Raw genomic sequence first — 26199 nt, 5'->3', positions numbered from 1 at the left:
TTGGTCCTTGTGAGGGGAGAGGTCACCGAAGTGGTGGGGGTGGTCAGTGAAACAGCAAGCTTGTTGAGTTTTTGCCATCCCAGATATTTTATGTCAATAATCCCTCCCCCTCCCAATCACAGAAGCAAGTCAATAATTGGACTGTCTGAACCTTCCTTTGCACCCAGTTTTGGAGCAGGAGGTCTTGCCCCTGAACGAGGAGCTTCTGTGTTCAAGACCCACTCCAGGATTTGTCGGCACTGGCAGGAATGGTCTTGACATGGCTCAAACACAAGGATAACTGGTTTGCTAATCCCTGTTCCGTAAATGGGGAAACATTGTGTCTTGACAATAGGTAATAATGTTGACGTGCACACTGTGAAATCTTTTTCCACATTGTCTGCAACACAAATTTAACTTTTTGTGCATTATATTTTTCATTCTGGGCCAAGGGACATGGTTTGAGGGTGTTGGTTGGGAGGTCGGGAGATGCTCAGCAGACTTTGCAACTAGCTGTGTAATGCTGAGAGTTTGTTGTTGCAGTGGAGCTGGCCATGATAATGGACCAACTGTATGGAGGAGTTTGCTATGCTGGCATCGACACCGACCCTGAGCTGAAGTACCCAAAAGGAGCAGGCAGGGTGGCATTTGCCAATCAACAGAGCTACATTGCGGCGATCAGTGCTCGCTTCATCCAGCTACAGCATCGGGACATCGACAAACGGGTAAGTCCTATTTGTGCAACCAGTCTTGGCGTGGTTAGAACAGAGAAAGCAAATGGACAATTTAAAACGTAGGCGTTCGAAAGCATGAAGGAAGCTTGCCTCGACACTGCACCTTTTCAGAATGTCTTAACGAGGTTCTCGTGGAGTTTGTTCCATGTCATAATGTAGGAATGGCAGCAGCCAATCTGTGCACAGCAAGCTCCCACAAATAGCCATGTTATTATGACCACTTGTCCATTTTTCCTTTTGCTTTGTTTGTTGAGTAAATCTTGACCCAGGACACCACAGAATCAAAGAATTTTACAGTGCAGAGGGAGGCCATTCAACTCGTTACGTTTGTGCCAGCTCTTGAAAGAGTTACCCAGCTTTGTCGTGTTGTTCAGCCATATCTCCATAGCCCCCTCAATTCATCACTTTCAAAGATATATCCAGCTCTCTTCACAAACCTCTGATATAATCCAACTCCACCACACTCACAGGCAGTCTGTTCCAAATCCTAACACCTCTGAGTAAAGATGTTTCTCCTCCTCTTGTTCCTAGCTTCCTTGCTGACAGTCTTCAGTTTGTAAACTGTACTTAATGACATAGCAACTAGTGGAAACAAAATATCCTTATTTCCCCTGTTAATAATTTTGAACACCTCATTAAGATCACCTCTTAATCTTCTCTGCTCCAAGAAGAATAAGCCCAATTTCTCTAATGTTTCCTTTTATTTAAGATCCTTCGTTCCTTGTATCATTGTAGTAAATTTCATTTGCAGTCTCTTCAGGGCTTTGAAACCCTTCCTTCAATGAAGTGCCCAGAACAATCCTGCAAATATGATCTCCCCAATAATTTGTAAAAGTGTAGCATTGCTTCCTTGTTATACGCTATTCCTCAAATTTATAAATACAAGGATCGTGTAAGCCTTCATAACAACTATTTCAACTTGCCTGGCCATCTTCCAAGAATTATGGACTTGAATCCTGAGGTCACTCTGATTTATTCTAAGTTGTATCATTGAGACTGTATCATTTCTCCATGTTCCTTCTATCAAAATGCATAACTTCACATTTTTCTACATGGAAATTAATCTGTCAGATGTCCATTCATTTCATCAACCTGTCGATGTCCCTCTGAGGTTGCTCACTATCATTCTCATAATTGACTGCTCTCCCGAGGTTAGTAATCACCTGCAAATTTAAGACATGAGATTTTGCTTGCAAGACCCAGCTCCAAATTGTTCGTGCAGAGCAGAAAAAGTCAGGGTGCCAAAACCGATCTCTGGTGAACACAACTTTGAACCCGTCCCCAGTCTGAGAAATGCCGTCTCTGCCAACCCTCTGTTTCTTACGGTTGAGTCAACTGTGAATCCATGCTGTCAAAGACCAGACATGTCTAATTTTCCAACCATCCTGCCATGGAGCATTGTATCAAACGCTTTCTGAAGTCCAAATGTGTATCCACAGCAGTACCCTCAAATCTACTGCCTGCGTCACCTCTTCAAAGAACTCAATTACATTTATGAGACAAGACCTGCCCTTGACAAAGCCATGTTAACTATCTAGTCTTAACTGATTTTGCTGTAATTCTATATCCCGTGTTATGGCCTCCATCCATTTCCCTGCTGTTGGTGTCAAGCTGATAGGTCTGCACTTATCCTTTGTCCCTTTTTTAAACAACTGCATCACATTTGTAATCCTCCAGTCTTTGGGACTAATCCTGTGTTCAGGGAGGCCTGGAAAATTTCTGCCAACAGCTCCTTCATTTGCTACCTTACCCTCTCGGTGATTTGGAATGCATCCGATTTGAGCCCAGTGACTTCTCCACTTGGAGTGCTGCCAGCCATTTGAGCACTTGGTCTTTATCTGTCACTACATTTCTCAGTTGTTCACCTCTCTCATTTTCAACTGGCCAGTGTCACTGATGGCTTCTGTCTTGACCAAATTAGAACTGTACTAATTAAGTACCTCTACCACAGCCTTTGCTTCAGTGAGCAGCTCACCTTGCTTGTTCCTTTTGGGCCGCACTCTTTCCTTCACTAATCTTATGCTATCAATATGTTTGAAGAACGTTTCACAATCTGTTCTAGAGTAGCCTACTATCCTTTGCTCATGGAGTTATAGAGCGTGGAAACAGACCAACCAGTCCATGCCAACAGTAATCCCAAACTTAATTAGTCCCACCTGCCTGCTCTTGGCCCATATCGCACCAAACATTTCCTATTCATGTACTTATCCAAATGTCGTTTAAATGTTGTAACTGTACCCATATGCAACACTTCCTCTGGAAGTTCATTGCACACGTGAACCAGTTTTTATTAGAAAAAAAGTGCCCATGTCTTTTTTAAAATCTCTCTCCTCTCACCTTAAAAATGTACACCTAGTCTTGAAATTCCTAATCCTAGTAAAATGACACCTACCATTATAACCCTGTCCATAACCCTCATGATTTCATAAACCTCTTATATAGGGTCACCTCTCAACCTCCTCAGCTCCCAGTGAAAAAAGTCCCCGCCTTTCCAGCCATTCCATACCCAACAAAATCCTGATAAATCTCTTCTGAACTCTATCCAGCTTCATAATATCCTTACTATAATTTGGTAACCAGAATTGGACACGGTATTCCAGAAGAGGCCTCACCAATGTCCTATACAACATCAACATGACTTCCCAAACCCTGTACTCTGATTAGCTGCCTTACTTTAACCTGAGCTTCTAGCCAGGATTTGAGATACACCTCTTGACTACTTTTGGTGTTATTTTTCCAGTATTCCAACCTCTTCTTTTCTTCCTTTGCTAGCTATGGATGTCCTTTATTTATTTCCCATGGGTATGTACCAAGCTTACATCCAGTTCATCTCTCTTTTGGAAATCTCCCATTTTCCTTCCACTGTATTATCTCCCAAAATGCGTTTACAATCAACCTGCTACTGTTCAACCTTCAGACCCCTAAAATCTGCCCTTTTCCAATCTGGGGTCTGAATCCTTGACTGATTTTTATCCTTTATCAACTTAATATTGAATCTTATGGAATGGAATCCCTCTGTTACAGTTTTGAATACTGGATCAATTATGCCTACCTGAGGATAGGTGGGAACCCAATTGAATGGCATAGATTCTGAGAGAGAAAATAATGGGGAAAGAGGGTTAGGGGAACAGTTTCCACCCAAGTGGTGAGTCACTGACCACAGACTGCACGTTTAATGCAATTGACAAAAAGTCCAGATGGGGCAATGAGGATTTTTCTGTTCAAGTAGAATCATAAATTAATTGAATCCCTGCAGTGTGGAAGCAGGCCATTTGGCCCAACAAGTCCATAGTGACCCTCCAAAGACCATCCCATCCAGACACCACCTCCGCCCTCCCCCACCCCATCCCTGAAGCCCTGCATTTCCAATGGGCAAACTACCTAGCCTGCACAACCCTGGACATTATGGGGAAATTTAGCGTGGCCAGTCCACCTAACCTGCGCATCTTTTGACTGCGGGAGGAATCTGGAGCACCCAGAGGAAACCCATGCAGACATGGGGAGCATTTGCAAATTCCACACAGACAGTCGCCAGAGGGTGGAATTGAAGGTGGGTCCCTGAGGCAGCAGAGCTAACCACTGAGCTACTGTGTTGCAAAGGCTATGGCAGAGGTACTAAATTAGTACATTTTTAATTCAGTCAAGGCAGAAACCAACAGTGACAAAAGCCCCATTGAAAATATAGGTGGTGAGCAACTGAGAGTATCGTGACAGATAAAGAATTGTGAAAGTAGTAAGGTAAGATCCACATTTAGGTGGGAGAACAGCAGCAGGCTTTATTGAACTTAGCTGTATACAGGGGGATGGTAAGATTGGATATCCTATCTGCAGCCTGACAAATCCAGACTCTGTTTGTACGTGATCTGAGCCAATTATGACTTAGCTTCTTGAATGTAGGCTCAGTAGCTTGACTGCGTTTCTTTTAAAATCCTTTGCTGAATAACGATCTGGAAGGCACTGGCTGAGTGCACGGCCTGAGCAAGTGGAAATTACTTGGTTCAAAAGTGGACAGGATTTAAACTTGAAGAAGTCAGAAAGGGCAGGATTGTGCACGAAGACAGTGTGACTGAGATTAACTGGATGTCTCTTCCAAAGAGCTGACACAGATGTGATGTGTTGATTGACCTCCTTCAAGTCCTGCGAGATTCTATGATCGTTCGCAAATCGGTCAATTTGCCAAACAAACGATTTGTTTTTTTTTTGGGCGGGTGAGGTAGGAAATGTCAGTCAAGTTGCAGCTGTTGTTAAACTTGTAAATTACATCATAGCTTAAAAACTGAACCGTATGGAGTCCTGAATCCTCTGTCTCTCATTTTGCCCTTGCTCTCCGCTCGCCATCAGCCTGGTTCTGTGACCAACTCCTTGAGTCCTCAGAGCTGAAAGGGTTGAGATTCTCTGGCCAGGTCCACTGCAGGCTGCCATGAGAGGGCAGCAGAGAGTGCAGGCACTTCTGTGGTGACTTGCACTTTTGTCAAGATGCTGATCCACAGGTTACAGTGTTTGGTAAAGACAGTGTGTGTGAATTTGGCAAATGGGAGATGTAAATCCCTCAGGCCTCATTTTTCAAAAGAGCGTTGATCAAAATTAGGGATTTTTTTGCTTAATGGTGGGCTGTGACTGTGATGATGATGGCTGCTCTTTGCTTACAATTCACTGAAACTCAATATTGAAGCACCCTGAAATTTTGAGACTCTAGATATGGTGCTGTAAGGAACTAGTTATGCGAAAGAATTGTCAGTCAAAATTAGCACAAACGTTTGGGAGTTTTTTGCTGGTACAGGCTGCCCTCTGGTGGGTACTTGTAGTAAAGCCTCTGTTTATGTTCCTATATTTTGAGGAATTAATAGAGTTCTGGTGATGTATAGCACATAGACCAACCCTTTGATCCATATCCTAACCTAATCTCGTTCCATTTGTCAGCATTTGGCCTGTATCCCTCTAAACCCTTCCTTATCATATACCCATCCAGATGCCTTTAAAATGTTGTAATTGTACCAGTCTCCACCACTTCCTCTCGCAGCTCATTCCATACACTGACCACCTTCTTGTGTGAAAAAGTTGTCCCTTAAGTTCCTTGCAAATCTCTCCTCTTGCACCCTATGCCTATGTCCTCTAGTTTTGGGCTCCCCCCAACGCAGGGAAGTCTCCTCTGCACTGGGGAGACTGGACATCTCCTAGCAGAGCGCTTTCGGGAACATCTCCGGGACACCCACACCAATCAACTCCACCACCCTGTGGCCCAACATTTCAACTCCCCCTCCACTCAGCCGAGGACACGCAGGTCCTGGGCCTCCTCCACCGCTGCTCCCTCACCACCCAGCGGCTGGAGGAAGAACGCCTCATCTTGCGCCTCGGAACACTTCAACCGTATTGCATCAATGTGGATTTCACCAGTTTCCTCATTTCCCCTTCCCTCACCTCATCCCAGCTCCAACCTTCCAGCTCAGCACTGCCCTCATGACCTGTCCTACCTGCCTATCTTCCTTTCCACCTATCCACTCCACCCTATCACCTCCATCCCCAACCCCATTCACCCATTGTACTCTATGCTACTTTCTCCCCACCCTTCTCTCATTTATCTCTCCACTCTGCAGGCTCCCTGCCTCTATTCCTGATGAAGGGCCTTTGCCCGAAACGTCGATTTTCCTGCTTCACCTGACCTGCTGTGCTTTTCCAACACCACTCTAATCTAGACCTTGTCTATTTATCCTATCCATGATTTTATAAATCTCTATAAGGTCACCCCTCAGCCTCTGACGCTCCAGAGATAACAGCCCCAGTCTATTAAGCCTCTCCCTATAGTTTAACCTGTCCAACCTTGGCAACATCCTTGTAAATCTTTCCTGAACCCTTCCAAGTTTCACAACATCCTCCTGATAAGAGGGAGACCAGAACTGCACATTCTTGTGTCTTGAGGTATTAATCTTTGACTGGTCACAGGAACCGGTGCACTCCTCGTTTGTGTTGGAGTACAGTCATGTGCTCAAATCAGAAGGACAACAGTGGAAAGGAAACTGATTTGTGGGGGAAGTATTTTCCCAGTAGAAACCAAGTTATTTGTGCACAGCAACACATACTGACCATGTTCAGTTCCATCTGATTCAGTAATTTATGTGGCAAAATCTTCACGCTCTGATGATTTCCGGCTGTACTCTTGCTCATTTTGTGGAGAGTCTGGCGTACACAATGACTTCACCTCTTTACTGGTTCAAGGAGAGCAGTCACGCAAATTATCCATGCACAGAAAATTCATGGATTGCTGTTGGAACAGCCCTGTGCTATCTGGGGTTCAAAGACTAGATCATTACACAGGGTCAGACATGCACTTAGTGCGTGGGCCTTGTGTAGTGATTGGATCCAAGGCCAGGTGGATCTCATTGACTGACTGAGTTCACTCATTGGGATTATTAACCCTGGTCCTATCAGGGAGCCCTGGCTGATAGCTATAAACAAGAATTCTCACCTGCACACACACAAAAAAAGAAAAAAAAAAAAAAAATAAACAAGAATTCAAAACATGCATTTGAATTTGCGAGAAAAGAATATTGGTGTATAGTTAGGACTTCCTAAAATAAAAGCTCGTCTTGAAGATGTGAATAAGGTGCAGTGAGATGTTTTTCATTGAATTGGGTGATACTGTTTGACCAAATGTATTTTTAAAAAAAGGTAGTGGTAAAATCATTCAAGTGGTTACTGGTTGGGAACTTATTGATTTCGCACGTGTAAGCGAAAACATTCATCTTTGCCTTTCAAACTTATCTTACTTCTGGAGGGCAAAGTGACCTGGCTAGTTAATATGCTAGGCTCAGATTTTCCCTTTAGAATCTTATGGGAAAATGTTAATTCTCTCAGACTAAAAGCTGCTAAAGATCGTGTCAGAAAAATAATCACGTAGAGTATACTATCTGAAGTTTACTTTCTCATATGAGTTGTCTCATCAATTTGCTGTATTTGAGAAGACTGTTTCCCATTCAAGTTTGTGAGGAAACTTAAGGTGGGTGTATTCATTTAATAAACAAAATTTAAAATCCTGAAAATAAAATAAAATAAAATAAAATAAACAGGGATTCAAAGAGTCTCCTGATTCTAGGGACCGGCTCTGTGCTGGCTAACCACATATAAAGAAAAGGGTGGCTTCGTGACACGATACCTGACTCCTTAGAGTTATTTCACCTTGGTCGTGGTCAGATCAAAGGCTGGTGACATTCAGACATATCATAAACAATGACAAGATAAAGTATTTTTGTAATGTTGATTAAGGGATACGTATCGGTGAGGAGACCAGGGATAACTCGACTGCTTTTCTACAAAATGGTACTGTACCAAGTTTAACGTTCACCTGATGAGGACAACAGGACCTCAGTTTAATGTCTCCACTGAAAGGCAGCATCTCTGACAGTGCAGTTCTCTCTCAGTCCTGCCCACTCGTAAGTTGATCAGTCTTGATCTTAGACACTCAAACCTCAGAATGTGTCTGAACCTGGAAACTTAATCCAGAGGCCTGATTGAGGGTGATGAGTCAAAACTTTAAGTCTCACCACACCAGCTGCGAATTGAAATTAAATACATTTGGAATTGAAAGTTAAAACGCCATCTCGTGACCATTTTAGGACAATCGGATTCATTTTATGGTCAACATTACCGATATTCTTTTTCATCAAGGCTGCTCAAACAGCATCTTCCAAACCCGCAATCATTTCCATCTGGAAGGACAGGGCAGAAAATACATGAGAACATCCTCACCCGCGACTCCCCCCTCCATGCTAACTTGGAAGTATATTAGCCATCAGCACTATGGGTGTGAATTCACCACCATCTTCTCCAGGGCAAGCCAGCGATATTCACATCCCACAAGTGAAAGCAAGAACCAAAGCATTGAAATGGTGACCAAATAAACTAGGTTGTCAGGAAACAAAATAACCCCATCTAATTCAACATTGCCCAGAAAGAGAGGGGGAGGGGTGTCCCATCCTTAACCTGTCTGACCCACATTTATAAGGTTGACCCCCACTTCACTGCCCTCTGAGGTGGCTTCTATTGCATTCCAGAAGGCAACTCAGCACGACCTTCCAGAGTGCAATTGGAGACATCATGTCCTGTCGCCATTCTTTTTGTTTTCCCCTCTCAAAACAATAATGACCAGAGGTGGTGTCTTTGGATCGAAGGGGCGGTCAGGTTGGGGGAACGGGCAAGGAGACATGTTGCTGACTGTCTTTGCTTTCTGTCACTGGCCAGGTGGAGGTGAAGCCCTACGTCTTGGTGGACCAGCTGTGCGATGAATGCCAGGGCGCCCACTGCAACGGCAAGTTTGCCCCTTTCTTCTGCGCCAACATCACATGCCTGCAGTACTACTGTGACTACTGCTGGACGAGCATCCATTCCCAGGCTGGTCGTGAATACCACAAGCCACTGGTGAAGGAGGGCGGGGAGAGGCTGCGACAGCTCCCGTTCCACTGGAGCTGAGCGTGGCCCTGTCTCCTGTCTCCCACTCCCCCACAACCTCCTCACCCACACCCCACCCACCCCTTTTTGGGAAAGGAGGGCACCAATTTGTGGGACCCGCCAATCAATATTTAGTGGCTACTTGTTAACCTGCCGTTCCTTTATCTAGAAGTGTTTGAGCACAGAATTTCCAACCCAGTATATATTTGTTTTTTTTTAAAAACAAGAAACAAATCTGGCTTTGCCTGTTCACTCATTTTGTTAGTGCAGATGTATAAAAATGAAGGTGTAATAGTGTTTTTTTTTGCAGTCCTCCACCTATCAAATTGTTTTCATCTTTTTATTTTGGGGCGAGTGGGGGTGGGGAGGGCTTTAATTGAATGCACCAAGCAGTGTGATTCTGGGTACAGGGATTGATGGTGTGGGCAACAGTGTGAGGTATTGAGTGTGCTGGGGTAGTGGGCTGGGGGAGAATGTGGTGGGAATGAATTGTGCTGTTGAGTGAGGGGGCAGCAATGGCAGAGTGCATGCATTGATCAAAGTGGTGTGGAAATACATCAGTGGAGTGTGCCGGGATGCTGCAGTGCTTGGGTAATTGTTGACAGCCAGGATGGCTGAGCTGGGCAAAGATGGAGACCCCTTTCCTCCTGTGTGACGGATCTGACAGCCCATGGCTGTACAAGCACAACCTGTGTGTCACTGATCCTCTCTCACACACTTAGCCTTCCGCTGGTTTCTGCTGAGTGAGCGACTCTCATTTTGATGGCTCTGTCGCAGGAATTCGGAAGCAGTGTCACGAGTTGAGGTTTCTGGTAGTTGCTGGAGACAACTGCCGTATAGAGTCTGGGAATAGGATTGCGAGCAACATCGTTTCCAGATGCAGGCATGACAAATGTCTGCTTTGGTGGGGTTGCCAAAACATGTTCAAGACTCAGGATATGTAGCGTGATGGGGAGTCTCTGCATCTTGTGTTTGCAACTTCTGGTTTAATGATTGAAACTTATGTACCTCTGGTTGTCTTACGAGGGCCACTTGCCTGATTTTAAAAAAAATCCAGAATTTTGAATGTATTCAGCATTGATGGGAGATATTGACGTTACTTGAGCAGTTTGTCCCGTGAGCTAGTGTTGTCTGTTGACCATCTCGAATCCTCTTCTCTAAAGGCACTGGTGTCCAGGATAGGAAGTAGCACTTGTAAGAAAAGTAAATCAAATCTTAATTTGAAGGGAACTGGATGTCCGATTGTATTATGTTCGTATGTGCAATGTATCTTGACAGTTTTATTTGGTAATGAGGCTCCTGCACAGACTGAGTTGGAGGACGATCTCAGTTCAAATCCAAGTAGACTTGAGCACAGACCACATCTCTGCAATTGTGGCACTCAGTTGAAATGGGTTTGGAGCCTGAAACACACTACTGGGGCATAAGAGGGGGCATTTCATTCCAGGGATTTGCCACCAGACTATGGTTGCTGCTGATGCTCAGCATCTGAAATGGGCATTGTTTGTTCCTCATCAGTTAGCATCTTTCCCTTTGCTGAGGTATTCTTGGATGGTCAGTGTGAATAAAGCTCCTCTGGGAACACACACAAACGCAAGACTCTGTGACAATCACAGATTAGTTCTTTGGGGAGTGCACAGCTTTGTGCTCCCTTGTTCTGGGAGATTTGGCGCCTTCATGCAATCACTCAGCTGGTCTTTGCCTGTAATGTCATCTTGGGACAAGCGTTGACCTCTTGACCTCAGCTTGGGCTGGCAATTGGAGCAATATCTATCTACATATAAAAACTGTGCAACAGAAGTTTTACCAGAATAGTCTCCACTTACTTGGTGAGTGCTTAGTACCTGTGCACTCTGTCACAACTCCTATTCCAACCAAGTCATTGTCATAGCATGATTGTCCCATAGGATAGGGAAACTGTACCAAAAGACATACAAGATCTGGGTCACATGTGGAAGTGTGAAGCTAGGACACTGGTGCAGGATGGGAGAAGGAGATTGCCATGGAAGCTGGTGCATGACATCCAGGTGAAACATTTTTGTGCAATTGCCCATTTTTAGTCCTATTGGGGCAATTTTGTTTTCTTAGCTTACTCTCAATTTCGCAGTGAGAAACGGGTGTCTGCTACCCAGTCCATCACCTCTTCATCGTGCACAGTTTGAGTTTCCCGGCTGGATTTTTGATGCTTTCTCCAAGTCTTGGGGACAAGAGTTCTCAGCCTTCAGGCACAATTCCTGCGACAGTATTGAATGTTACTTGAAGAATTCCTTACAAATCCCTGGGCTGGTCTTTAGCAGCACAGACAAACCTTTCTCCCATCTCTCCCGTTCACCAGATGGTACTACTTCTTGTGCCTTTCACTGGGTTATTGGTCAATCCCATCTCGGACACTGCACTTTGCTGCCTCAACATGGGATGAGCCGTAGCCTGTCCTTGTACTGAAACTTCACTTTGTACTTCATGTGGAGTGTGGATATAGATGGGTATTCCCTGAACCACATCCTCTGGTTGGTGGTGTGTCCAATGCATTGTGTCCATGGGGAGATAGTGCAGCACATGTTAGCACCTGCTGAATCACACCTCCCAGCCCAAGCTATCTGTAAGAATTGTGCTATTCCTTATTTTGGTTTTGACCCAAATGAGTGCACCCTGTCTCTCTCTCTCAGTCCCGCATGCATTGCTCATTCTCAATGCCCGGTGTGCATCCTGCAGCCAGGAGAACTGAACCTTCCTGGGCTTGGATTTATTTGAGCAGTGCTCGTCATGTTTCCCAGTGCATAACCATTGATGAGTCGATCATCGAAAGCCTGGCTTAAGTCTGTCGATCTGAGATTGTATTCAGAGTGCACCCTGCATATCGGAAGGTGAGAGACAAGTCAAGGGTATTCCTTCTGTCCACGGGCCCTTTGTGTCTGGATTGAAGGAAGGGTGGCCACAGTACAGCTGTGTGGTTGAATAGCATGTTGTAGATTGTTTATTCATTGGATCATTAGAAGATCACCCTCATGGACACGTTGTTGGAAGCAGAAGGAGCATCAGTCCAGAAGTTGGCTGCAGCTGTTAGGAACCAAATGTCACATTGATTTCACTTTGCACAGACAACCTTTTACCACCACCTCCCATCACCACACCACACCTCAACACTAAATAGTAACACAATGAAAACCACCTTACTCTTTGTCTGAGTGCAAAGACATGCATGCTGTTTGTTAACTTATTCCTTGGTTCATTTGTTTTTTGTTCTTCACTAATCCATGTTATGTCCCTTAGGCTATCTGAGCACTGCCAATATAGAGAGAGTGATGGGAGCAGTTACTTGATTATGTCTCCATTCTATTGTTTAGCTTTCCCTGTTGCACAAGCCCTTGACAAGCCACTACCAATGCCTCTGTTCAACAGTCAGCCTCTGCTCAATGCAGCACACTAACCTCTGCACTGTGGCAACTGTGAGTGCATTTTCTTTGTCTCTCCCCTTCCCTCTCTCAGACACGCGCGCACACACACACACACTCTGTCTCTCTCTCTGCTCCTCTCTTTCCCCCCCCACCCCAAAAAAAACAGACCATGGTAACTGTACAGTTTTGTCCCTTGGACATTCACAGACACCAAAGTTTCTTGTTGGAAGTTTCTGATCGAACTCCTGACAGAGAGAGAGAGAAACAGGGATGCCAGGCAATGGCCACTGAGGCCGAGAGTTCATTTGTTTATTGATTTTCCTTTTTAGTTTCATCTGATTAGAAAAGGTGTTTTCTTATTTAGAAAAGAGATTTGAGAGACACCTTCAGATAAGGTGGTTCCAAGCGCTCTGCAGTATGTATCCATCTGAGATAAATGATAGCCCCAAATGAGATTTAGTTTGAGAGATTTTTCGAGGTGGGCAGTGAGAGTTTCCTCACCTCTGACTTTCTTTTCCCCTTCCCCCCCCCCCCACCTTGGTCTGTTGAGATGGAAGAACTTCAGGAAGCAACAGATTAGACTAAGCAGTGGAAACACTGAGACTTGGTACATTTGTTGAGCATTTCTAGTCTCAGATGAGGCAGCTGCAGATCACGGAGGAGGTGATGAGTCAGCCAGCCAGAGCTTCCCTCCTGAGTGCCGGTGTGGCTGAACATGTGGCAGAGGGGATGAGCAGAAAATGAGGTTGAACGAGATGCAGTCTCACCCAACGTATTGAAGGGATGTGAAAAATTGTCACAGAAGACAGTTGCCAAGAGTGGGTCGTCATGTTGAGTCTGCAGAGGGCTGGTGGACACATTTGTGGCAATGTGTTGACTGGCTTCTGTGAGGCATGTTCTGTGATCTCGCGGTTGTGGGGAATCTGGTTGAAGGAGCAGGTAAGTGATGGTGGTTCTGAGGTGATGAGGCAGAAGTATCATAAATTGTGGTGTGGTCTGGAGGAGAAGGATTGAAAAGCCATTGGGAAATTTCGGGGAGGACGCTTAGAAGGGAACAGGGAAAGTGTAATTTTCTTTTTGTACAACAACTGGTGTATCTGCTCTTGCATTAATGTAATAATTCAAACCCTCCTCCCCCCACCCCGCCCCTTAACTGAACTACCAGTGTTTGGTATAATTGACACTTGAACTAGATTTTAGCAGTTTTGTAAAGAAAAGATATAAATCAAAAAAATGAGATGCTGCTTTTTCTACTAAAGAGTCACATGATTTTTGTATTTTTGTATCGCAACTTTAATGTCCAGTGATGTTTTCTATTACTAATGCTTGTATGTAATGTTAAACATGGACATGTGACTCTGTAGATATCTAGTAGATACCTCAGTTTTTTTTTCAATTTTAAAATCTTATTTTTTTTCTCTAAAATAAGTATATTTCGGTTCTGCAAAGACTGACAGATAATTTATCTTTTAGTTTAGTTGGGAGATAACCTATATAAATATATATAAATATATATATATATATATATAAAACAGTATGCACACTGTAAAATTAAAAATGTATGAGGTCTGAGGTATATTGTTTGACAATGAGAATTTGCCAAATAAACGCTTGATTTCTGTGAGAAATGTCCTTCAGTACACTTTCTTCCTGCTGTGTGTACATTTGTATTCTCGCTTGAAGACTTTAGGAAGATACAAAGCAAGGTAAGTCTCGGCAAGTTGTAGACATTATATGCCATTGCGTTGATTGAGTTTTATCCATATCATTTATATTGGATATGTATTTGGGCCTGTCTATTTCTGCAAAGACCTATCAGAAGTGGCCATGCTGCTCATGTTTTGGTTGGGTTGGGCAGTGGGTAACCAAACATTCAGAGTTAACAAGACGCCTTTCTTTCAATCTATTATTCTGATAAGCTCCTGGTCTGCCTCTGACATTCTGAGTGTCATGAACTCCAGCCCCTCCGAAACACACTCTGTGTCGCGAGGCCCACCACATCCCATTTGCCCATCAGGCCTGTGCTCACTGGCCTGCATTGGGTCCCAGGCAGGCAGTCCCTCAAATTTCAAATTCTTGTCATTGTTCTCAAATCCCTTCATACCCCTTGCAGACTCTAACTTCCTCCAACTCTCTGGAGATCTGTTCCTCCTCTTGTGCGTCCCTCCTATTTATCACCACAGCATCAATGATGACCACGCCTTCAGCAACCTCCGCTCTGAGTTTTGAAACTCCCTCCCTCATCACCTCCACCTCTCCACTTCCGAGGATGCTCCTGAATACCTGCCTCTTTGATCACTCATCTGATCACGGCTGCTGACATCTCTGGCTTTCAAATGCTAAAATCGTGGCCCAAAGTTCTCAATTCGTGTTCCCGTGACGTTGCACTGGTATTTTGAACTGTATAAATGCAAATCACCATTGTTCTTCAGGAAGTTGAACAAGTGTATGATCTTAGAGGTGAGACAAATGCACTGGAAAAACAGTGGCTTTGGTTTGGATGCTGCTTTCTGGGGGAGGGGAAGAAGTCAAGTTGCATCCTTAGTTATGAATACATAAGAAATTACTTGGTTCATTTTTCAACATTGATCCATACGCTGCAGGTCCAAAGGTCTACCTTCTCCACACAGTGCTTGTCAAAAGTGACATGTTTGCAATCCATGAATAGGCGCCCAGTTAAAAAATAATTACAAAGTGACACCAGCGAGCTTACTGTAGGGACAGAATGTCTTGTGTGACTTGGTCACTTAGGAAAACATTAACATCACAACAATGACCTGCCGCAGAAGCAGATCGAAGCAGTTGACCATTTTTTCTAAATAAATACACCTCGTTGCTCGACAGATATGTTACTCAAGGCCAACATTGGACAGAGTTCGCAAGACGCGATGAACCATTAGATCACTTAATTGGTTTGCAAACATTAATATGAATGCTTTGTGCAAATAACATTGAATCTCTGATATGTGCAACATATAAACAATTGTAGGCATTTGGTTTTTTTTCTCCAACTGATCAGAGATGAGCTGAAGCTGGACAGTTCATCCCTTGATTATGTTCTGCCAGCTCCCTGAACATGTTTAATGATTCCAAATAAACCTGTTGGACTATAACCCTGGTGTTATGATTTTAAAATTTGTCCACCCCAGTCCAACATCGGTACCTCCACATCATATTTTTAATGAGGTGTAGCTCAAACATATTGACTCGTTAGACTGGCATTTAAATCAACACTATAACTTGGGAACCAAGCAAAATTTGACTGCTTTAACTCTAGGCTTTCGTTTCACGCCCTCGATCGTGAAAAAGCACAGATCAACAAAGTCATTTGTTTGCAGCCCCATCGTCGTGGGTTTGATGTCTCTGCTGACAAATGAAGACAATAACAGAAATTGCTGGAAAATCTCAGCAGGTCTAGTGGCATCTGTTCCTCCGTTCTGAGGAAGGGTCACTGGACCGACTTCACAGATGCTGCCAGACCACTGAGATTTTCCAACCATTTCTGCTTTTGTTTTTGATGTACTGCATCTGCAGTACTTGCAGTTTTTGAATTAAGACAATAACCAGTAAGTCGCCAAGCTTATCCCACACTGCTTTCATGTGAACAAACGGCAGGTGGTTTAATGTAGCAAGTGATCCATTCACCTGTCCTGAGTAATGGAGAGACAGCAAATGGACACTTTTTGCAACAGATCGTGCCAAGCAGTACCGCAACTTGGAGGTGTCTGATCTCAGTCCTGAAGTAGGGCTGAAGCCCCCATCCACCTCCTAATTCACCAGCAAAAGTTCACTAACTGAGTCAAGCAATTTTGACTCCCAACCTGCTCAGACGTCCATCCTTGCTTGAACTTGCAAGGTTGGTATAACAACTGATTTGTCAAATACCACTGCGGCAGCAACCCCAATTAAATTGCATTACAGATACAGGGCAACAGGAGCACAGAGTCGGCTCTGGCCACAGTCTACCTTAACTTTGCAACCACCATGTTTGCGTGGAGAAAGGTGGGGAACAGGAAGGGGAGCAAAGATAGTCTTCCCTCACGGTTGGGTGCAATCTCCCCTGAACGCACAGAGTGTTGGATCCCCAAAATTTGTCAGGGCAATTCCTTCCACTTTGCTTAAAATGTCATTACATCAGATGTTGACTGGCAGTTAATTTCCTGGCTTCGAAATTTTTTTTCAAGCAGTCAAGTTGACATTGATCAGTCAAGGCATTGACTGGACACATATCCCAGGATATGACTGTCATCTGCTTTGCTGAGTTGAAACGGGTAAGAGGTGCATTCATTTAAATAAAAAAACAAAAATCTGAAACAAAAACAAAAACTGCTGGAGAAACTCAGTAGGTCTGGCATCTTCTGTAGAGGGAAAGAAGTAATAACATTTTGAGTCCAGTGACCCTTCTGAATAGTCACTGGACTTGAAAGGTGAACTCTTTTTTTTCTCCGCAGATGCTGCCAGGCCTGTTGAGGCTGTCTTTGCTCTCCTTCCTATTCACTAACTTTCTCCAGTCAAACAGGGTGGTTGTGAAGATAAAGTAGACTGTGGCCAGAGCTAACTCTGTTCTTGTGTTGGCCAGTATCTGTTATGCAATGTAATTGAGGTTACTGCCTCCATGACACTTGACAATGAGTTTCGTCAGCAGTTTCTGTTTTTGTTTCAGATTTTAGTTTTTTTTTTAAAATGAATGCACCTCTTACCCGTTTCAACTCAGCAAAGCAGATGACAGTCATATCCTGGGATATGTGTCCAGTCAATGCCTTGACTGATCAATGTCAACTTGACTGCTTGAAAAAAATTTCTGTGTGCACATGTTCCTAAATGTATTCCCCTTGTTAAACCTCTCCTCATTGGAGCCCATTGCCAAACAAAGTCAGAAGTCCTGCACCTGACAAAGGAGCAGCGGTCCAAATGTTTGTGAGTTCAACCTGTTGAACTATAATCTGGTCATACAGTCATAGAATCTTAGAGATGTACAGGACTGAAACAGATCCTTTGGTCTAACGTGTCCAAGCTAACCAGATATCCTAAAGAAATCTAGTACCATTTACCAGCATTTCGTCCATATCCCTCCAGAGCTTCCTATTCATATACCCATTCAGATGCCTTTTAAATGGTGCAATTGTACCAGCCGTCACCACTTCCTCTGGCAGCTCATTCCAAACATGCACCACTGTCTGTGTGGACCCCTTAGGCCTCTTTTGAACCTTTCCCCTCTCACCTTAAATGTATGCCCTCTAGTTGTGGACTCCCCCACCCCAGGCAAAAGACCTTGCCTCTTCACCGTATCCATGCTCTCATTGTGTTATAAGCTGCTATAAGGTCGCCCCTCAGTCTCTGAGGGAAAACAGCCCCAGCCTATTCAGTCCCTCTGTATAGGTCAATCCCTCCAACCCTGGCAAACATCCTTGTCAATATTTTCTGAACATTACCTAGTTTCACAACATCCTTCCTATGGGAGAAAGACTACAGTTGCTTGCGGTATTCCAATAGTGGCCTAACCAATGTCCAGTACAGTTGCAACAAGACACCTCAACTCCTGTACTCAATGCACTGATTAATAAAGCCAAGCATATACCAAATGCTTTCTTCATTATCCAATCCACCTGCAACTCCACTTTCAAGGAACTATGAACCTGCACTCTAAGGTCCCTTGGTTCACCAACACTCCCCAGGACCTTACCATTACGTGCACAAGTCCTGCCTTGATTTGCCTTTCCGAAATACAGCATCTCACATTTATCTAAGTTAAACTCCATCGGCCACTTCTCAACCCATCTGAGGAAGGTCCTGTTGTATTCTGAGGTAAGCTTCTTTTTGCTGTCCACCACACTTCCAATTTTGGTGTCATCTGCAAACTTACTAATCGTACCTCCTATGTTTTTAAGTCCAAATCATTTATATAAATGACGAAAAGCAGTGGACCCAGCAACCGATCCTTATGACACACTGCTGGTGACAGGCCGAGAGTCTGAAAAGCTATCCTCTGCTACCGCTCTCTGTTTTCTAACTTTGAGCCAGTTCTGTATCCAAATAACTAGTTTTCCCTCTATTCTGTGTGATCTAACCTTGCTAAACAGTCTCCTGTACTGTGACTTCTGACTTTGTTCACCCCAGTCCAACACTGGCACCTCCACAGCATGGCTATCATTGCCAAACAAGCGGGACTCTCGTAAGTGTCAATGCTATTTTCCCCTTACATTTGTATTTTTTTACAAAATAAGCACAAGACCAGAAGCTTTAACCAGATGCCTTTTTATAGCAATACTCCAGTTATGTAGAACCAAGCAAGTGCAGTAGCTCATTCTTCACCCTGGGCAGAGTTCGGCAAGAATTTCTGTTGAGAATCGTACTCCGTGAAGCCCCTTCCGCCACCAGCAGCCAAGACTAAATCTCAACAGGCTAGCAGTTTTGAAAAACTAAGCAACCATTTGGACATTGTCCAATCAATGCACAACTGCTTTGGGAAAACTTGCCAGAGATCACAGATAAAGGAACGCTATTATAAGAACAGACGCTGCAAGTCCTGTTTGTTTATCAGTAAAACAGAACTACTGTGCTGGGAGATCAGAAAAGCGATCACCATTTTTTAATAACAAAATGACAATGATGCAGAAGGAAGCCATTTGAACCATTACGCAATTTAACAGTAGAAAGTGAAGACTGCAGATGCATTTTAACAATGTCAATGTTTTGTCTTTTCCTCGAATCCTACAGATTATTAGTGTTGAAATAATCATTCAATGCCCTCGTGAGTACCTCAACTGAGCCTGTGTTCACGACACATGCAGGTACTGCATTCCAGAATGTAGTTACGAATTGTAATAAAAAGATTTTTCTCTGGTCGCATTTCCTTCTTTTGCAAAACACTTTACAACTGTCCCCTCTGGTTCTTGATCCAGGAAGAAGGGAGAGCAGCATGGAAGCTCAGTAGTTAGCACTGCAGCATCATCATGCCAGGGACCTGGGTTCAATTCCACTCTGGGGTGGCAGTCTGCCTGGAGTTTGCGCATTCTCCCCATGTCTGTGTGGGTTTCCTTCAGGTGCTCCGCTTTCCTCCCACAATCCAAACAGGTTAGACGGATTGGCCGTGCTAAATTGTCCGTGGTGTAGGGATATGTGCAGGATATATGGATTTGGGACAGTAAATGCAGCGTTACAAGGATAGGGTGGGTCTGGGTGGGCTGTTCTTTGGACAGTCAGTGTGTGCTCGATGGGCCGAATCATTCCCCACTGTCGGAATTCTATGGTTCTGATTCGCCCTGGTTTACGATTTTGCAAACTTCTATCAAACCTCCTCTGGGCCTTCTCCTCTCCAAGGTAATCATCCCCAGTCTTGCCAACCAGGCCCCATCACTGAAGATTCTCATCACTGGAACCATTCTTGCAAAGATTGAGAGAACTGCGGATGCCCCATAAGTCAGATACAAAAACAGAAATTGCTGGAAAAGCTCAGCAGGCCTGAGTTGTGAGGATGGTCACCTGACCTGAAACATTAACTCTAACTCTCCTCCACAGCTGCAGACCTCATCTGCACTCTCTCCATTGCATGCATGTCCTTCGTAAAACATGGCACCTGCAACTACTCAGTTCAGGTGAGGTCAAATGTATCATATGGAAAGCATCATAACCTCCTTGCTGTCCTATTCTCTGCCTATCCTTTATGAAGCCGAGGATACTGTGTGCATAATTAACAGCTCTCTTTGTCTGTCCTGCCATCTTTTATGATTTATGTACAAACACCCTCAAGTTCTCTGCTGCTGCACATCCTTTAGAAAAGCGTCCCTTATTTTGTACTGTCTCTCCACGTTCTTTGTATCAAAGTGCATCACCTCACAGTTCCCTGTCATGAACTTCATCTACCCACCTACACTCCACCAATATCTCATTGTCCTTTAAAGTTTTACACCGTCCATCTTGCAGATTACAATTGACCCAAGTTTTGGGTCACCTGCAGATGATGAAATTGTCCCCTGCACACCAAGACAGATCATTTAAACATACGTCAGGACATAATAACTTTCTCCCTTACTCCATCTCCACCTTCTGGATTAGTGGTGCTGGAAAAGCACAGCAGTTCAGGCAGCATCCGAGGAGCAGTAAAATCGACGTTTCGGGCAAAAGCCCTTCATCAGGTGTACAGGAAGCCCTGCATTCCTGATGAAGGGCTTTTGCCCAAAACATCGATTTTACTGCTCCTCGGATGCTGCCTGAACTGCTGTGCTTTTCCAGCACCACTCTACTCCAGAATCTGGTTTCAAGCATCTGCAGTCTTGTTTTTACCTACCCAACTCCACCTGTTAACTCATTCTATTTTATTGTGGTGCTGTCTGCCTCCCCCAGCATTTTGTGTGCCCGAATATTACTTTCTGACATCCTCTCGTGGTTCACCCTCCCCTGCTTGAAACTCTCCCCAACAACATTTACAAAGTGCCTGACAAGGAACTGAGTCCTGGCTCCGTTCAGATGCAACCCATCCAGTCTGTGTACGTCCCATATATCCGAGAACCAGCCACAGTGCCCCAGGAATCTAAAACTCTCCCTTATGCACCGTCTTTCCAGCCATGCATTCATCTATCTTCATTTCCTGTTTCTGTACTCACTCCCACAAAGCAGTGGGGGTAACCTGGCAATTAGTACCTTTGGAGGTCCTTCTTGTTCAGTCATGATTGTCATGGTTGGTTTTGCTCAACCACTTTAAGAAACTGCCTGAGTAGTCTGGGACTTGGTATACCTGACACTAACTTTTCCGTATAGTCATAGAGTCATACAACATGGAAACAGACCCTTTGGTCAAACTCGTCCAAGTTTCCCAAACTAAACTAGTCCTACCAGCCTGCGTTTGACCCATATTCCTCTCAACCTTGCCTGTTCATATATACCTATCTAAATGTCTCTTCAATTTTGTAACTGTACCTGAACCTCCCTGGGAAGTTCATTACACAAACGAATCAAGGAGACAAGTTGCCCCTTTTAAATCTTTTTCCTCTCACCTTAAAAATAAGGCCTCTAGTTCTGAACTCACTCACCCTCGGGAGAAGATCTTTTGTTTTTCACCTTATCAATGCCCAACCACTTCAGCAGTGCCCAGAAAAGCACCCTAAAAGGAAGCCTTTTCCAGTCTTCAGGTCTCAGTTCTGCATGAGGCACTGTTTGCCACCTTAGCAGTGTGGTACACCAAAGTTCTTTGAAAGGACAGTTCACCGATCATGTTAACACCAATTCCATTAAATAGTTGGCCGCTCATAGGATTACATAGCACAGGAGACAGACATTCTCTCCATTGTGCCCTATTCTCCAACATAGCAGTCTCATCATCTTATTTCCCCTCCCCTTTTTTTAAAAAGCTCTGCAAATGTTACTTTCTAAAGCAATCCCTACCATTTAAAGCAGGCATGATTAACACGATTTGCCTGCTTCAGGAATTTAATAGAAATGGGTTTATACGGTCTTCTCTGAAACAGTTACTTTTTGTGATAGATCTTTTATTTACAGACTATTGACAAACAGAACACATTTCTTCATAATGCACACAGTTTGCACATCAGTTACTGATGCTGGGATAAAGAGCATTTTACTTCTTGCAAAATTAACTTTCTTTGATGTGCTTGGAATGTCAAACAAATTTGGAACGAAAAGCTTCAGTCGAGATTCAGAAGACGGAGGAGAGGAAATGAGACTGGAGTGTTTCAACTCCTTTTGGCATGTTGTGAGTTAAGGTAGCACCATTCAGGCCTCAAAGTGACCTGTGAAATTGGTCTTTCAGCTAGTAGTTGAGCTAAAAGCTGATTTCTGCTTAGAATCTGCTGGCCCAACAGAAGGATTGAGGTTGTCTCCTTGAAATAATAAATAATGTGAGTTCAACACTGGGTGTTTGCCAGAGTGGGAAGGGGACAGAACAGCCCGATAATCATGACTGTCTGAGAGAGGAGGGTGATTTTACCATCAGTCTGGCCAGGAATACAACTTCAGACCCAGAGGACCCAGCTTTTCAGCCTGCTCCTTGTTACAGGAGCATGTGACAAAACAAGACTGAGCAGCACAATGAAGTGAGACGCTTGGCAGAAGGAAGGCTTCATGCAGCAGACCAAAGTGCAACACTGGATGGTTGGCGTTGTGAATCCAGGATATCTTATGAAACAGCAGTTGGCATGTAACCAAACTGAAAGGGTGAATTAGAAGATGTTGTTAGATTGTAGGTCTGTTGTAGCCCTCACGCATCACTTCTGCAGTGGGATTTCTTTTTTTGTGTCTTGATTGTCTTTTCTCCACAGGATTTTACTTGCACCCCCGCTGAAGTGCCGTCCTTTCATCAACCTTGGGTGTCCCACTCAGTCCTTGTTTGAGGCAGGGTGACAATATCACAAATGACGGTCCCGTTATGAATGAATCTGGACGTGCTCCAGAGTTAATAGAGGGCCCCTGATACTCAATGCTTAAGGGTTGGTGTTGCCCTCTCCCTGTCTCTCTACCTCTTCCTCATTGTCTCTCTACCTCCCCTCCCTGGTTGTCTGCATTGCACTTCATGCATTTTGCATGTAATTTAATGAATTTAATCAAAACACAGTGGTTGTTAACAGACGCGAAAATATCACAAGTGATTTAATGCTGGGGAAAACAGAAGTGCAGTTATGTGTAAGAGGACTTCTGGATAAAATGGGAAAAAGAAGAAATGAAGTGAGCCTCGATTATTGCGCCAAGACAATATCATTGACTATCACAAAAATCAGCCTGGTTCAATAATGCCTTTGAGGGAAGAAACTGTGTCAACTTCTCACAGTCTGGCCCACACGTGACTGCAGAGCAACACCATGGTTAACTCTTAATTATCCTCTGAAATGGCTTTGCAAGTCACTCAAGTTCAAGAGCAATTGGGACCATACATGCTGGCCATGCCACTGATACTCACATCCCATGAAAGAATAAAGAAGAAAAACATGGAGTCAAGATACAGAGTGGCCATGCTTTGACTGAACAGAAGACCTGACCCAAGGGGCTGTATGGACTCCTTTTTCTGACCTTAGAATCAACGAAAGGAGCTCTCTCCACCTCATCTGCTTTGAGTTACTCTTCATGTGCAGACAAAGGGAAATATTCCTTGACGCACTTCAGCTTACGAACACTCATGAAGCTAACTGGGATGTTTTACATGTATTGAGGCAAAGACTTCCTAATGTGTACTGTTTGACATGACCATCCAAGGATCTTGGATTGGATTGCCATTATCAGAGTCAGCCATGAACAAACTGCAATAATTACTTCACAGCGTTGTCAGCAAAATACTTTCACTCCTTCTAGCCAAACTGTTGGCAATATCAGGAGACAAGCTTCTCCTGTGAGTTCATCTAATTGTCCTTTACAAAACAGAAGAATAATCCAAGCATCACAAGAATCAGTGCCCAGAGACAAAGCTGCAAATATCCAACGCACTTTGCTATTTCATTTTATATGCTCCAAGCCCACTGGATTCAACATTGTCCTTGCTTAGACCATCTGGATGCACAGCCAAAGGGAGAGAGTGTGCACCCCTCATAAGGTTTCATAGGGCATACTTTACACTCATGTGGTCTGCAAATTTGAAAGACAGAAAAGCGCTTGTATTTAAGAAGATTGCATTCCTAAATCATCTTTCACTGTGCTGAAGATGTTCGTCAGCACTTCAATGACATACTTTGGAAGTCACACACCACCAGGTTATGGTCCAAGAGGGTTATTTGGAAGTACAAGCTTTCGGAGTATTAATCCTTCATTACGTAGCCAGTGCTCTGAAAGCTTGTACCTCCAAATAAACCTGTTGGACTATCACCTGGTGTCGTGTGATTTTTAACTTTGTCCACCCCAGTCCAACACCGGCACCTCCACATCATACTTCGGTGTAGGAAGTATGGTAGCTAGTGCACACAAAGTATGTTCTGCCGTTTGACACGGTGACAATGACAAAGCAATTTATTTTTCAACTGAGGGAGAAATATTTGCCTTGATATTGAAAAGGATTCTCCATCTCTTCTTCAAAATTGTACCATGGATATCAGTGGAGAAAGCCTTCGGAGTCTTGTTTTAATACTTCTCTTGAGAAACAGCATGTACATTTGAGTGCTTAAGTCTCTGGGAGAGCTAGAACACAAACTGACTCAGACAGAATGTTGCAGACTGACACTGAGATCACCACTTCAGGACACACACCTGCAACATCTGGGGTTGCACAACAGTTGTGAAAAGGCTTAGTCCTGTGTTATGAATGAAGCCTTGGACAGCAAGGTCTTTTTGAGGGCACAAGGCCAGAGAAGAGGCAGGTGTGACCCCCTTCCTCATTTAGTGACTCCCTTCCCTTCATATATACTGCATGTTCCTTTATCTTCCCTTGCTCTAGTCACTGGGTGAATTATTCCTCTTTCTCTCCAACTTTTTCATCCTCCTATAGGTGTGAGGATGCACAAGTTGTCTGAGAACTTCTTGGTCTATCATCCCTCGCAAACGTGTGCCCATGTATGGGGAAGAGACCAACACCTTTTGACAGTCTAACTCTGAACAGCTGCAAACCAAGTATTTTCCTTGTGTGTGTCCTCCTCTCCTATTCCTCCTAACAATCCTGGTTATTTCCTGGGCGGCTCAGTGGTTAGCACTGCTGCCTCACTGCACCAGGGACCCGGGTTCAATTCCACCTCGTGCAACAGTCTGTATGGAGTTTGCACATTCTCCCCTGTCTGCGTGGGTTTTCTCCAGGTGCTCTGGTTTTCTCCCACAGTACAAAGATGTGGAGCTCAGGTAGATTGGCCTTGCTAAATTGCCCAAAGTGTCCAAGGATGTGCAGGCAAGGTGAATAAGCTATAGGAAATGCAGGGCTGCAGGGATGTGATTGGCTTGAATGGGACACTCTTCAGAGTGTCATTGTGGACTTGATGGGCTGAATGGCCTGCTTCCACACTGTAGATATTCTATAATTTCATTCTAAAGACCGGTGCAAAGCATGAACATGAAAAAGATGTGGTGCAGGCAAAGGATCACCAATTTTCAGTATCTGGATACAAACTGGATCACCTCAACAAAATATTTCCTTTCATATTAATTTGCAGCAATTCTTACAGTCACTGATCAGTTGTCTGAGGAGGAATGGAATGAAATAGAGCTAGAGGGATAGAGAACACTTCCAGCCACATTTTAATATAGCCAAACAGGCTTGTGGAAAATATTGAAAACAGTGATTTTTGGCAATGAGAATTCGAGACACTTCTTTTTCTGATGGATTTAAAAGTTTTGACTGAATGAAAGCACATTTCTTTCTATTTATACAACCTGCTGGATGGGTACAGCTCCAAACTTGTAAAAGGTGAATTGAAGATGAATAGCAGAAGATGGTCAACAAATACATACTGAGAGTAACGGAGGGACAAATTACAGTTCCAGATAAGATGGAGATGAGCAGAAATATTTTCTTTCAGAGTGTCATTAGTCAATGAAATAGTGAATAGAGTTGAGACCACAACCAGAATTTACGAGGAATGGTTAGCAAGTTTGCAGATGATGCCAAAATTGATGGTATTTTCTACAATGAAAAATGTTACCTAAGATTACAAAAGGACCTTGGTCAATTGGGCCAAAGGGCTGAGGAGTGGCAGGTGGTCTTTAATTTGGATAAATGCAAGATATAG

At 43.9% G+C, this 26199-nt stretch overlaps 1 protein-coding gene across 2 annotated transcripts in view; it reads left to right on the top strand.

Moving 5' to 3' along the window:
* LOC122543064 (cytoplasmic polyadenylation element-binding protein 2-like) overlaps positions 1-9381 on the top strand; it is a 50426-nt gene extending 41045 nt beyond the window's left edge. For both annotated transcript variants that reach the window (XM_043681274.2, XM_043681273.2), the window contains 2 exons: positions 523-704; positions 8949-9381. In XM_043681274.2, coding sequence (XP_043537209.1) covers positions 523-704; positions 8949-9176 — 410 coding nt within the window. In that variant the 3' untranslated portion in view covers positions 9177-9381. The remainder of the gene's footprint in view (positions 1-522; positions 705-8948) is intronic.
* Positions 9382-26199: the final 16818 nt, after the last annotated feature.

The sequence above is a fragment of the Chiloscyllium plagiosum genome, unplaced genomic scaffold, assembly GCF_037043375.1.
Source record: "Chiloscyllium plagiosum isolate Xiang-an unplaced genomic scaffold, Cpla_swu_hap1 HiC_scaffold_48, whole genome shotgun sequence".
Lineage (NCBI taxonomy): Eukaryota > Metazoa > Chordata > Chondrichthyes > Orectolobiformes > Hemiscylliidae > Chiloscyllium > Chiloscyllium plagiosum.
This window is presented reverse-complemented; position numbering and strand designations above follow the sequence as displayed.